The 13489-nt window shown below is 39.6% G+C and overlaps 1 protein-coding gene across 4 annotated transcripts in view; it reads left to right on the top strand.

Annotated features, from left to right (window-relative positions):
- KLHL3 (kelch like family member 3) overlaps nucleotides 1-13489 on the top strand; it is a 125429-nt gene that overhangs the window by 84676 nt on the left and 27264 nt on the right. For 3 of the 4 annotated variants that reach the window (XM_065918595.1, XM_065918593.1, XM_065918596.1), the window contains one exon: nucleotides 7506-7655. The exons of the other annotated variant lie outside the window; for it this stretch is intronic. In XM_065918595.1, the coding sequence (XP_065774667.1) occupies nucleotides 7506-7655 (150 nt within the window). The remainder of the gene's footprint in view (nucleotides 1-7505; nucleotides 7656-13489) is intronic. 4 annotated transcript variants of the gene reach the window in all.

Genomic DNA, 13489 nt, shown 5'->3' with positions numbered 1-13489 from the left:
TGGGTCATATGGTAGTTTTATTCCCAGTTTTTTAAGGAATCTCCATATCGTCTTCCATAGTGGCTGTATCAATTTACATTCCCACTAACAGTGCAAGAGTGTTCCCTTTTCTTCACACACTCTCCAGCATTTATTGTTTGTAGACCTTTTGATAATGGCCATTCTGACCAGTGTGAGGTGATATCTCATTGTAGTTTTGATTTGCATTTCTCTAATAGCAATGCTGAGCCTCTTTTCATGTGTTTGTTAGCCATCTGTATGTCTTCTTTGGAGAAATGTCTATTTACGTCTTTCTCCCACTTTTTGATTGTGTTGGTTGTTCTTCTGGCATTGAGTTGTATGAGCTGCTTATATATTTTGGAAATTAATCCTTTGTCAGTTGTTTCATTTGCTATTATTTTCTCCCATTCTGAGGGTTGTCTTTTCACCTTGCTTATAGTTTCCTTTGCTGTGCAAAAGCTTTTAAGTTTAATCAGGTCCCACTTGCATACTTTTGTTTTATTTCTGTTACTCAGGAAGTGGGTCATAGATGACCTTGCTTTGATTTATGTCATCAAGTGTTCTGCCTATGTTTTCCTCTAAGAGTTTTATAGTTTCTGGTCTAACATTTAGGTCTTTACTCCATTTTGAGTTTATCGTTGTATATGGTGTTAGGAAGTGTTCTAATTTCATTCTTTTACGTGTAGCTGTCCAGTTTTCCCAGCACCATTTATTGAAGGGGCTATCTTTGCCCCATTGTACATTCTTGCCTCCTTTCTCAAAAATAAGGTACCCATAGATGCATGGGTTTATTTCTGGGCTTTCTGTCTTGTTCCATTGGTCTATATTTCTGTTTTTATGCCAGTACCATACTGTCTTGATGACTGTAGGTTTGTAGTATAATCTGAAGTCAGGAAGATTTGTTCCTCCAACTCCATTCTTTTCCAAGACTGCTTTGACTATTTGGGGTCTTTTGTGTTTCCATATGAATTGTGAAATTTTTTCTTTTAGTTCTGTGAAAAATGCCATTGGTAATTTGATAGGGATCACATTGAATCTGTAGATTGCATTTGGTAGTATAGTCATTTTCACAATATTGATTCTTCCTACCCAAGAACATGGAATCTCTCTCCATATGTTTATGTCATCTTTGATTTCTTTCATTAGTGTCATAATTTTCTAAGTACAGTTCTTTTGTCTCCTTAGGTAAATTTATTCCTAGATATTTAATTCTTTTTGTTGCAATGGTGAATGGATTGATTCCTTAATTTCTCTTTCTGATTTTTCATTGTTAGTATATAGAAATGCAAGTGATTTCTGTGTATTGATTTTGTATCCCACAACTTTGCTAAATTCACTGATTAGCTCTAGTAATTTTCTGATACTATCTTTAGGGTTTTCTGTGTACAGTATCATGTCATCTGCAAACAGTGAGAGCTTTACTTCTTCTTTTCCAATTTGGATTCCTTTTATTTCTTTTTCTTCTCTGATTGCTGTAGCTAGGACTTTCAGAACTATGTTGAATAATAGTGGTGAAAGTGGACACCCTTGTGTTGTTCCTGATCTTAGGGGGTATGCTTTCAGTTTTTTACTGTTGAGAATAATGTTTGCTGTAGGCTTATCACATATGGCCTGTACTATGTTGAGGTAGGTTCCTTCTATGCCTATTTTTTGAAGAGTTTTAATCATAAATGGGTGCTGAATTCTGTCAAAGGCTTCTTCTGCATCTACTGAGATTATCAAGTGGTTTTTATCTTTCAGTTTGTTAATATGGTGTATCACATTGATTGATTTGCGTATATTGAAGAATCCTTGCATTCCTGGAATAAACCCAACTTGATCATGTGTACGAGCTTTTTGATGTGTTGCTGAATTCTGTTGGCTAAAATTTTGTTGAGGATTTTTGCATCTATGTTCATCAGTGATATTGGCCTGTAGTTTTTGTGTGTGTGTTGTCTTTGTCTGGTTTTGGTATCAGGGTGATGGTGGCCTCATAGAATGAGTTTGGAAGTGTTCCTTCCTCTGCAATTATTTGAAAGAGTTTTAGAAGGATAGGCATTAGCTCTTCTCTAAATGCTTGATAGAATTCTCCTGTGAAGCCATTTGGTCTTGGGCCTTTGTTTTTTGGGGGATTTTTGATCACAGTTTCAATTTCAGTACTTGTAATTGGGTTGTTGATAATTTTTATTTCTTCCTGGTTCAATCTTGGAAGATTGAACTTTTCTAAGAATCTACCCATTTCTTCCAGATTATCCATTTTATTGCCATATAGTTATTCATAATAATCTCTTATAATCCTTTGCATTTCTGCATTGTCTGTTGTAACGTCTCCTTTTTTGTTTCTAATTTTGTTGATTTGATTCTTCTCTCTTTTTTTCTTGATGATTCTGGCTAAAGGTTTGTCAATTTTGTTTATCTTCTCAAAGAACCAGCTTTTAGTTTTATTAATCTTTACTATTGTATCTTTCATTTCTTTTTTATTTATTTCTGCTCAGATCTTTATGATTTCTTTCCTTCTACTGATCTTGGGGTTTTTTTGTTGTTGTTGTTTCTGTTTTTTCCAGTTGTTTTAGGTGTTAAGTTAGATTGTCTATTCGATGTTTTTCTTGTTTCTTGAGGTAGGATTGTATTGCTATAAGCTTCCCTCTTAGAACTGCTTTTGCTGCATCCCATAGGTTTTAAGTTGTTGTGTTTTCATTGTCATTTGTTTCTAGAAGTTTTTTGATTTCCCTTTTGATTTCTTCAGTAACCTATTGGTTATTTAGAAATGTGTTGCTTAATCTCCATGTGTTTGTGTTTCTTACAGTTTTTTTCTTGTAATTGATATCTAGTCTCATAATATTGTGGTCAGAGAAGATGCCTGATACAATTTCAATTTTCTTAAATTTACTGAGGCTTGATTTGTGACCCAAGATGTGGTCTATCCTGGAGAATGTTCCATGTGCACTTGAGATGAAGGTGTATTCTGCATTTGGATGGAATGTCCTGAAAATATCAATGAGATCCATCTCTTCTAATGTTTCATTTAAGACTTGTGTTTCCTTATTAGCTTTCTGTTTTGATGATCTGTCCTTTGGTGTGAGTTGGGTGTTCAAAGTCTCCTACTATTATTGTGTTACTGTCAGTTTCTGCTTTTATGTCTGTTAATGATTGTCTTATGTATTGAGGTGCTCCTATGTTGGGTGCATAGATACTTACAGTTATTATGTCTTCCTCTTGGACTGATCCCTTGATCATTATGTAGCGTCCTTCCTTATCTCTTGTAATCTTCTTTATTTTAAGGTCTATTTTGTCTGATATGAGGATTACTACTCCAGCTTTCTTTTGCTTCCCATTTGCATGGAATATATTTTTCCATCCTCTCACTTTCAGTCTATATGTGTCTTTAGATCTGAAGTGGGTTTCTTGTAGACAGCATATATATGGGTCTTGTTTTTGTATCCATTCAGCCAGTCTCTGTCTTTTGGTTAGAGCATTTGGTCCATTTACATTTAAAGCAATTATTGATATATACATTCCTACTGCCATTTTCTTAATTGTTTGGGGTTGATTTTGTAGATCTTTTTTCTTTTCTTGTATTTCTTGACTATATAATTTCCTTAAACATTTGTTGTAAAGCTGGTTTGGTGGTACTAACTTCTCTTAACTTTTGTTTGTCTGAACATCTTTTTATTTCTCCATCAATTTTGAATGAGATCCTTGCCGGGTATAGTAATCTTGGTTGTAGATTTTTCCCTTTCAGTACTTTAAATGTATCCTGCCATTCCCTTCAGGCCTGCAGAGTTTCTGCTGAAAGTGTATAGGGTTTCTGTTAAGTGTATGGGGTTTCCCTTGTATGTTACTTGTTGCTTTTCCCTTGCTGCTTTTAATATTCTTTCTTTGTGTTTAGTCTTTGCTAGCTTGATTAGTATGTGTCTTGGCGTGTTTCCCTTGGGTTTATCCTGTACGGGACTCTTTGTGCCTCTTCGACTTGATTGACTATTTCCTTTTCCATGTTGGGGAAATTTTCAACTATAATCTCTTCAAAAATTTTCTCATACCCTTTCCTTTTCTCTTCTTATGGGACCACTATAATTCAAATGTTTGTGCATTTGATATTATCCCAGAGGTCTCTGAGACTATCTTCAGTTCTTTTCATTCTTTTTATTTTATTCTGCTCTTCAGAAGTTATTTCCACCATTTTATCTTCAGCTCACTGATTCATTCTTCTACTTCAGATATTCTGCTATTGATTCCTTCTAGAGTATTTTTAATTTCAGTAATTGTGTTGTCTGTCTCTGAATGTTTATTCTTTAATTCGTTTAGGTCTTTGTTAACTGATTCTTGCATTTTTTCCATTTTTGTTTTCAAGGTTTTTGATCATCTTTACTATCATTATTCTGAATTCCTTTTCAGGTAGTTCACCTATTTCCTCTTCATTTATTTGGACTTCTGTGTTTCTGGTTTGTTCCTTCTTTTGTGTAGTATTTCTCTGCCTTTTCATTTTTTTTTTAAACTTATTGTGTTTGAGGTCTCCTTTTCCCAGGCTTAAAGGTTGAATTCTTTGTTACTTTTGGTTTCTTCCCTCCTAAGGTTGGTCCAGTGGTTTGTGTAAGCTTCATATAGGGTGAGATCTGTCCTGAGTTTTTGTTTTTTTGTTTATTTTTCCTCTGTTTGGCAAGGCTGAGTGAGGTAATAATCCTGTCTGCTGATGATTGGGCTTGTATTTTTGTTTTGCTTGTTGTTTAGATGAGGCGTCCTGCACAGGGTGCTACTGGTTGTTGGGTGATGCTGGGGCTTGTATTCAGTTGGTTTCCTTTGTGTGAGTTCTCACTATTTGATACTCCCTAGGGTTAGTTCGGAGAAGGCAATGGCAACCCACTCCACTACTCTTACCTGGAAAATCCCATGGACGGAGGAGCCTGGTAGGTTGCAGTCCATGGCGTCGTAAAGAGTCGGACACGACTGAGCGACTTCACTTTCACTTTTCACTTTCATGCATTGGAGAAGGAAATGGCAGCCCACTCCAGTGTTCTTGCCTGGAGAATCCCAGGGACAGCGGAGCCTGGTGGGCTGCCGTCTATGGGGTCTCACAGAGTCTGACACGACTGAAGCAACTTAGCAGCAGCAGCAGCAGCAGCAGCAGGGTTAGTTCTCTGGTAGTCTAGGGTCTTGGAGTCAGTGCTCCCACTCCAAAGGCTTAGGGCTTGATCTCATTACAGACTGTTCTCATTGAATTTCCCTTCTTTGCTGAACTTCAAAGTTGGTTTTCCTAATAGGCAAAGTCCAAGATCACAAACAATAAGTGGTAGAGGCGAGGTGCAAATCCACGTCTGCCTCCCCCCAGAGCCTGTGCTGTACACAACCCAGTGGCATATGATGATATCCACAAGAGAGACAGCATGAAGGAATTGATTTCTTTTGGTAGTAGTCAAAATATCTTTAAAATACCAGGTATAAAACATTTTCAGTCCACCAGATGCTTATTTAATTTTGAGAAATCAATTTTTATGAAGCTGCTCTGAGAAGTAGTTTTGTGTTTGTTAATGCATGGTTATATTCTTGAAAAAGTAGAAGCCAACTTCCGGCCACAGCAGGTAGAAACTGAGAAGAAAAAGGCTCTCTTCTCTAACATTTGGTCATGAAAATCCTGATTCATTCTTGCAAAAATTGTACTGGATCATCACTAACATATCTTACCAAGAGTTCAGTCTAGAAGTCATATGAAGAGGAAGACTGACCAAATCAGAAAGTTACCTACAGGATGGTAACTGGAATGGTGGAGCTTCTAAACTTCACATAAGGAATGACTGAAGTATCTGGGGAATATTCAGCCTTCCAAGATCTCGGCAGCTGAGAAATAAAAGGCAGAGGGAGGGATTGCGGGCAGGAACAGCACCTAGGCATGTGCCTGTGGGGGTGTCTGCCTGAGGTTCCCAGGAGCAGAAGGCAAAAAGTCTGGTGACTGGACAAAACATCTTTATTAATCAAAATAGGAACCATTACCATCAACACATTTTTGCTAGTGAGAAATAAGTTTGTTTATTCCTGTAGCATAAAAATCCATACTTCAGGATTCAAAGAACTCTTGGAAAGCATTTTCTGTCTCTTGCTGGTTGTGGGAGTGTTTCCCCTGAAAAAAGTTGTCGCGATGCTTGAAGAAGTGGTAGTTGGTGAATATGGCAGATGAGACAAAACTTCATAACCCAATATGGAAGTGTTGGTTGTGTGATGTGTGGTTGTGATTGAGTGTTGTCATGGAGAAGAATTGGGCCCTTTCTATTGACCAGTGCTGGCTGCAGGCATTGCATTTTTGGGTGTATCTCATTGATTTCTGGAGCATACTTCTCAGATGTATTGGTTTCACCAAGATTCAGAAAGCTGTAGTGCATCAGACCAGCAGCAGACCACCAAACAGTGACCATGACCTGTTTTTGGTGCAAGTTTGGCTTTGGGAAGTGCTTTGGAGTTTCTTCGTGGTCTAACCACTGAGTTGGTTGTTGCCAGTTGTTATATAAAAGCCACTTTTCATCACACATCACAATCCAATTGAGAAATTCATTGGAAGTTCATTGTTATTGTGTAGAATAAGAGAAGATGACACTTCAAAGCAATGATTTTTTTTTTTTTGGTCAGCTCATGAGGCACCCACTTATTGAACTTTGTCACCTTTCCAATTTGCCAAACAACCATAGAATGGCTGGCACTGAGATCTCTGGCAACTTCTTATGTAGATGTAAGAGGATCAGCTTCAATGATGGTTCCCAGTTGGTCATTGTCAACTTCTGATGGCTGGCCACTGTGCTCCTCATCTTCAAGACTCTTGTCTCCTTTGTAAAACTTCTTGAACCATCACTGCCCTGTACGTTCATTAGCAGTTCCTAGGCCAAATGCATTGTTGATATGAGTTGTCTCCACTGCTTTACGGCCCATTTTGAACTCAGATCACTCAAATTTGGTTTTTGTCTAACATCATTGCTATAGTCTAAAATAAATATAAATAGCAAGTAATTAGTCGTTAGCAAACAAAATATAAAGCGAGAGATGCACATTAAAATGATGTATAACATAACCACATTTATCTAAGAATGTATTCCAATATCAAAGAGCAAAGTTCAGCAATGCAAAACTGCAATTACTTTTGCACCAACCTAATACATTCCAATCAGGGGGCATGTGGAAGGAAGCCTTAGGGACAATAAATTGTCTTTATATTATTTAAGTTTACAAGAAAATACAATGTGTGAGGTTGTGGGGTACTTTAATATGCCTGCCTTGCATCTTACAGATGAGGAAACTGAGGATCAGAGGAGGTAAGTGGTAGAGCTGGGATTTGATAGCAGAGCTTCATCTCTTACTCCATTGCACTCTTGAGATGCAGGAGGTGGGCACTAAGCTGTAACTCTGGACCTTGGTCTTGGGGTTTGAGACAATGCAATGAGGGAATGGATGAGTGTGGGAGCACAGGAATGATTCAGCCCAGGGAAATGGCTTAGGAAATGGGGCTGAACTCTGCCCCGGGATCACCTGTGGGTTATTACCTTTAGACAGTTGAAGAAGAAGCTTTGATAAAGAATAACAACACCTGTAAGGACTTCCTCATCGAGGCCATGAAATACCATCTGCTCCCTCTGGATCAGAGGCTCTTGATTAAAAACCCAAGGACCAAGCCCAGGACTCCAGTCAGCCTGCCTAAGGTAAGTCCCAGCCCACTACCAAGAGTTGAGACTGTGACCTGGGAAAATGGCCTTGCACACCTGCCTCCAAGTCTCTCCTCACCTATGACTGCACCGCATCTCAGTTGTATTTACCACCTAGGAGATGGAGTCTGCTGGCTCCTCTCGAATCTGCTGGTACCTCTCTCTTCCAGGGTCTTCCTTTCCTAAGTGTGTCAAGGTAACTTTCATTGTCACCAGGGAGGTTTGAGAAGGACTCAGGGCTCTTTTCTTCTTCTCTCTCTCTTGTTTCACACCAGTGTTTGGGCTCTGTTTCATTTGGAAGCAGAGGAATGACTGTGCAAGTTTTGACTTCGCTGTGGCCCCGGCAGTCCTCTCTCGGCCATCCTTGGAGTCAGAACAGCCCTAGTCTGGTTTCTCCCCTCACCACAGAGCCAATAGGGACAATTAGGGCTGTCAGAGGAGAGAAGGGCCCTTAAGGAGCCCGACAGGTAATAAGGCAGGGGAAAGGAATGGGGGAAATGAAAGCATGTGAGGGAGCTTGGGGGAGGGGAGGGTGAGCATAGGAGGGGACACCATGATGGAGAGTCTATGCTGGGTGCTGGCTGCTCTGGTTCCCTGTGAGTCCCCTTCTCTCCCCAGTCCTCAGGTCCCTCACCTCCAGAATGAATGCTGCAATATACAGTCTGTAAAGTTCTTTGTGGCTTGGCGTTTGCATCATCTTTCCAGGATCCTACTTATGAAGTCTATGGGGGAGGTCCCAGCCAACCCAGGAGGAAGGGTGGAGGAGAGGGGTGAGTCATGTTGTCTCACCCACTACAAGCAGGTGAACCTGGGGGTTATGTCGACCCTCGTCTTGTCCTCTTCTTCCCCTTTGTGGTTTGCCTTACTCCTCACCTGCTGCTCCCAGGAAGGCTTTCACGACACTCGAGAAGCATGTTGTCCAAGACCCAATGTTTGAATTTAACAAGGTTTGCCACTCCTCTCCATTCTGCTGTGTGACCCCAGATCATGGAGAACATAGTGGTTGCGATGTGAATGTCCCAGATAATGATAGAAGCAGCTGACATTATTGAGCACTTACTGTGCACCAGGCAGTGAACTGAAGGTATCACATAGAAGGTAGAAGTAACTATCCTAGTTCAGCAAGGAGGAAGCTGAAGTCAAAGATGTTAAGGAACTTGCCCAAAGTCAACACAGCTAATGTGGTAGAACCAGATTTTGAATTGAGTTTTTCTCCCTCTCCACACCTATTCTTGAACCCATACCATCTTGCACCTGCTCCACCTTTGTAAACCTGAGAGTTTTACCTACCTCTTTGCCTCCTGTTGCCAGTGCTGGCTAGAAGGGCAACCACAGGGCATGGACTGCTGTCTGATGGACCATTTGCCTTACTGCATGTTGATGTGTTTTGTTTTGTTGGAACATTGCATTGAAATGTCTTCATGTTTTTCAAAGTGAAAATAGCTTTATTATAGAAATATGTGCTCATTGTAGGTTATTAAAAGGATACTGCAATTTGGAAATAAAGTAAAAACCACCTGAAATCCCTCCACCCAGGGAGGTGACAATCACTTTGGTGAATTTTCTTCTGGACAATCTCTGCACACTTACTCACAAATAACTCAAAACGCACACTTTTAGATAAACGGACTGTTGCTACACAGATTGAAATCTTTTTTGTCTACTCAACCAAGTGTCACAGACTACTTTCAGTGTTATCATATGGATAAAGCCAGCATTTAAATTGTAATGGGGTACAGCATTTAATTATATTTATGTACTGTTATTTATGTAACTATCCTCTATTGCTGGGCCTTGCAATAATTTCCATTTTTATATATCTAAACATTTATATGTCAGATATACTTTTAAATAGGGCATCTTGTTTTAGTTTGCTTTTCTTTAGTTGTTCAGTTTAGTTCAGTCACTCAGTCATGTCCGACTCTTTGCGACCCCATGAATCACAGCATGCCAGGCCTCCCTGTCCGTCACCAACTCCCAAACCCATGCCCATCGAGTCGGTAATGCCATCCAGCCATCTCATCCTCTGTCGGCCCCTTCTCCTCCTGCCCCCAATCTTTCCCAGCATTAGGGTTTTTTCTGATGAGTCCACTCTTCACATGAGGTGGCCAAAGTATTAGAGTTTCAGCTTCAACATCAGTCCTTCCAATGAACACCCAGGACTGATCTCCCTTAGGATGGACTGGTTGGATCTCCTTGCAGTCCAAGGAACTCTCAAGAGTCTTCTCCAACACCACAGTTCAAAAGCATCAGTTCTTATGTGCTCAGGTTTCTTCATCGTCTTTAGTCATGAGTAAGGTTAATCTTGGTTTCATGGGGTTATTGACATTTCTTTTGGGTGGGACATGGAACTTTTCTGTTCATGTCCTTTCCCCATTTTTTTTGTTGGACTGTATGTTTTTTTATTAGTGGTTTTTAGATGTGCTTTTAACAGAGTTTAGGTCTTTGTATGTGTTTTAATATTTTTTTCTTAGTTTTCAGTTTGTCTCTAAGTTTGTTTATAACATTTTGAAATCCCGAAAAAATAATAGGTAGTCAAACTGATCTGTCTTATGCTTGATGCACTTAGAATTGGTTTTTGTGCAAGGAGTGAGAGTAGGAATTCAGCTTTGTTTGTATGGTAAGTCATGAGCCAGTTGTCTCAAAGTTATTTTATTCAATAGTCTTCCTCTCTCCTATGGACTTGAGTGTCGCCTTCAATTATGGTCTGAATTGCCACCAGCTTTGTTTCTGGAGAATACTGATTCTAAGGTACACTGTTGTGTTGTTTTGTGTGCAGGCCGTTTCTTACACCCTGGGTTTTCAGCTGGCCTTGTTGCTTGTCTGTGGCTTTTCTCTTTGGAATCTGAGTTTCTCATCCTATCTGATATCAGGGTAATGACGTGTTTTCCCTGTGAGTGTATTCTGGAGCTAAGGAAGTGGTATATCACTGGCCCATTTTCTTTGTGTCATAACCATAGCCAGTGACCTCTCCTTTTCTTAGGCTCCCCATCTGGGTGTTACCACATATACCCACAAAAAAAGTTTTGAAAATCAAAGCCAAGTTTGTGTCTGGGCCTGAACTAAACAGCCCGATTCCCAGCCTCAGCAACACACCTTGTGCCTCTTCCCAGACACTTTGTCTGTAGTTGAGCAGAGTCCACCCCTTGTTTCAGGAAGCCAAAGATGTCCCCATGTTGCCTCTACTCCTTGAGAACCATTTATTTTCCAGATGAAATGTTTAGATTTCTGGGCACATAGCCTTCTACAGGCGACTGGAACCATGATTCCCTTTAAATCTGTTGAAGGGATTTTTTTTTTTTTTTTAAAGGCATGGCTACTCTTTGCCTCATTGTTTCCCCAACTTTAATCCTTGAATGAGGTAAGATTGTATTGTCCATCCTGCTTCTCAGACTCTTACTCCTGTCACCACTGTGTGGGCACTTAAATGAACAAGATCCCTACTGCAGGGTTGAGGAATGGGGTGTGCTAAGGGGAGCTGTCACTGTGAGGATTACAGACTGTGCTCATTAAGTTGTGACAGTAAGAGGTCAGTGTAGTCATAGCCCTACTCTACAGAGTTTACTCAGAGAGGTTATGTAACCTGCCCGGTTACACAGCTAGGAAGTGTAGAGCTGGGGTTTTAACAAGGTCTGTTCCATTCCAAATTCTTGTGCCAAACTGCCTCTAGGAACAAGTTTTCAGGTTTTGGTGGCAGATGAAAAAAGATTTTCTTTCTCCTCCTTTTATTTTTTTTCTTTTTCCTTCTCTCCCCTCTTCCATTTACCCTTTCTTCTCTCCTTCACTTCATTTTTCCTCTCTTTTTTTTTTCTTTCTCAGCAAAATATTCTTTCATTAGAGCACTATAATATCGGATTCATCTTATGAAGAGAATGCATTTCTAATACATTTATTTCTCTAAGTCAAGACGTTATACTTTTAGTGCACTTTTAGATTCATAGCCAAATTGAGGGGAAGGTAGAGATTCCCCATATACCTTCTGCCCCTAAAATGTGTAGCTTCTCTCTTTATCAACATCCCAGATTATTTTCTTTTGGGTTTATTGAGGTATAATAATTTATTCACAGTAAAATTTGCTTTTTTGGGGGGATTCAGTTTGATGAATTTTGACAACTATACACAGTCATATAACCATCATCTTCATAAAAATATGGAATATTTTAATCACTCTAAAAAATTCTCTTGTGTTGCTTTATAGTCAAGCCCCTTCTCCCACCCCCACCTCCTGATAGCTACTGATATGATTTCTGTCCTTACAGTCTTCTCTTTTCTAGAATGTCATATAAATGTAATTATGCCATATGCAGCTTTTTGATCTTGCTTTATATCTCTTAGCATCATGCTTTTGGGATTCATCCATGTTGTTTCATGTATCAGGAGTTCATTCCTTTTTATTTCTAAGGAATAGTCCATTGTATGAATGTATTATACTTTGTTAATCCATTTATCAGTTGATGAACGTTTAGTGTCCAGTCTTTTGGCTTTTACAGATAAAGCTGCTTTGAACAGTCACTTATAGATCTTTGTGTGTACATATATTTTAATTTCTCTTGGGTAAATACATTCTCCTGGGAGTAGGATTGTTGGGCTGAGTGGCAACTATATGTTTAACTTTTTAAGAAATTGTTAAACTATTTGTTTAGATGACGGTGCCATTGTGCTTTCCCAGCAGCAATGTATGTGAGTCTTTGTTACTCCGTTGTCTCACCATACTTGTATTATCTTTTTTTTTTTAAATAAAAATTGGCCATTCTAGTAGGTATGTGGTCACATCTTACTGTGGCTTTAATGTACATTTCTCTGGTTAATGATGTCAAACATCTTTTCATATGCTTATTTGTCATTTGTATGTCTTCTTTGGTGAAATCTTGTTCAAATCTTTTCACATTTAAAAAATTATTTTCTAATTATTGACTTCTAAGAGTTCTTTATGGGTCTGGTCAACTCAAAGTCTTTGCTTTTGACCATGACATGGTACTAACCCCACATGGATGTTGGTAGCAGATCTAATTGCTGAGCATGTGCCAGGCACTGGGCTGATTGATTTACATTTATTACCTCATAGGATTGTCAAACCTGTCATCATCCTCCTTTTATGCCTGAGGAAACTGAATCTCGGGTTATGTCACCTTCTCGCTATGTATTATTATCACTTTCTGCATTATAGATTACCCTAACCTTGGTGGCTTAACACAGCAAGCGTTTGTTATCTCACAGTTTCTGTGGGCAGGGATCCTGGAGGGGCTTAGCTGCATCGTACTGGTGCAGGACCTCTTGTTAGGCTGTAGTCAAGTTGCTGGTTCCCACTGCAGTCCCCTCCAGGCTCATTTAAGGAGGATCCGATTCTAAGCTCACTCTCGTGGTTGCTAATAGGCATCAGTTCCCCGCCTCATGGCCTTCTCCATGAGCTACTTGGGTGTCCTCAACACATGGCAGCTAACTTCCCTCAGAGTGAGTAATTTCTACAGTAAAAGAATGGGAAAGCTCGCCTGTGATGGGAGCTGTAGTCTTTTAATAACCTTCTCTCAAAGTGATATTCCATCACCTCTGCTATATTGTATTTTCTGGGAGCAAGTCAGCAAGTCAAGCCCACACTCAAGGGACGGGTGGTGATGAGGTTCCCTGTCTTGAGTGGAGGAGTACCAAAGAATTTGTGATATGTCTATAAGCATAGCTAGTTAATAGCTAAGCTGAGATTTAACAGAGTGAGTGATTCCAGTCCATGCCTCCACACTTTACAGGAGCATTTTAGCTGAATACTGGGTAGAAAGAAACCCAGTTCTTACCCTCTGAGGACTTTTAAGAAGTCCTTCTGAGAAAGTGAGGTAGAA

Source organism: Muntiacus reevesi, chromosome 1 (genome assembly GCF_963930625.1).
Source record: "Muntiacus reevesi chromosome 1, mMunRee1.1, whole genome shotgun sequence".
In the NCBI taxonomy this organism is placed as follows: domain Eukaryota; kingdom Metazoa; phylum Chordata; class Mammalia; order Artiodactyla; family Cervidae; genus Muntiacus; species Muntiacus reevesi.
Note: the sequence above shows the minus strand (reverse complement) of the source record. Positions and strands in the feature narration are given on the sequence as shown.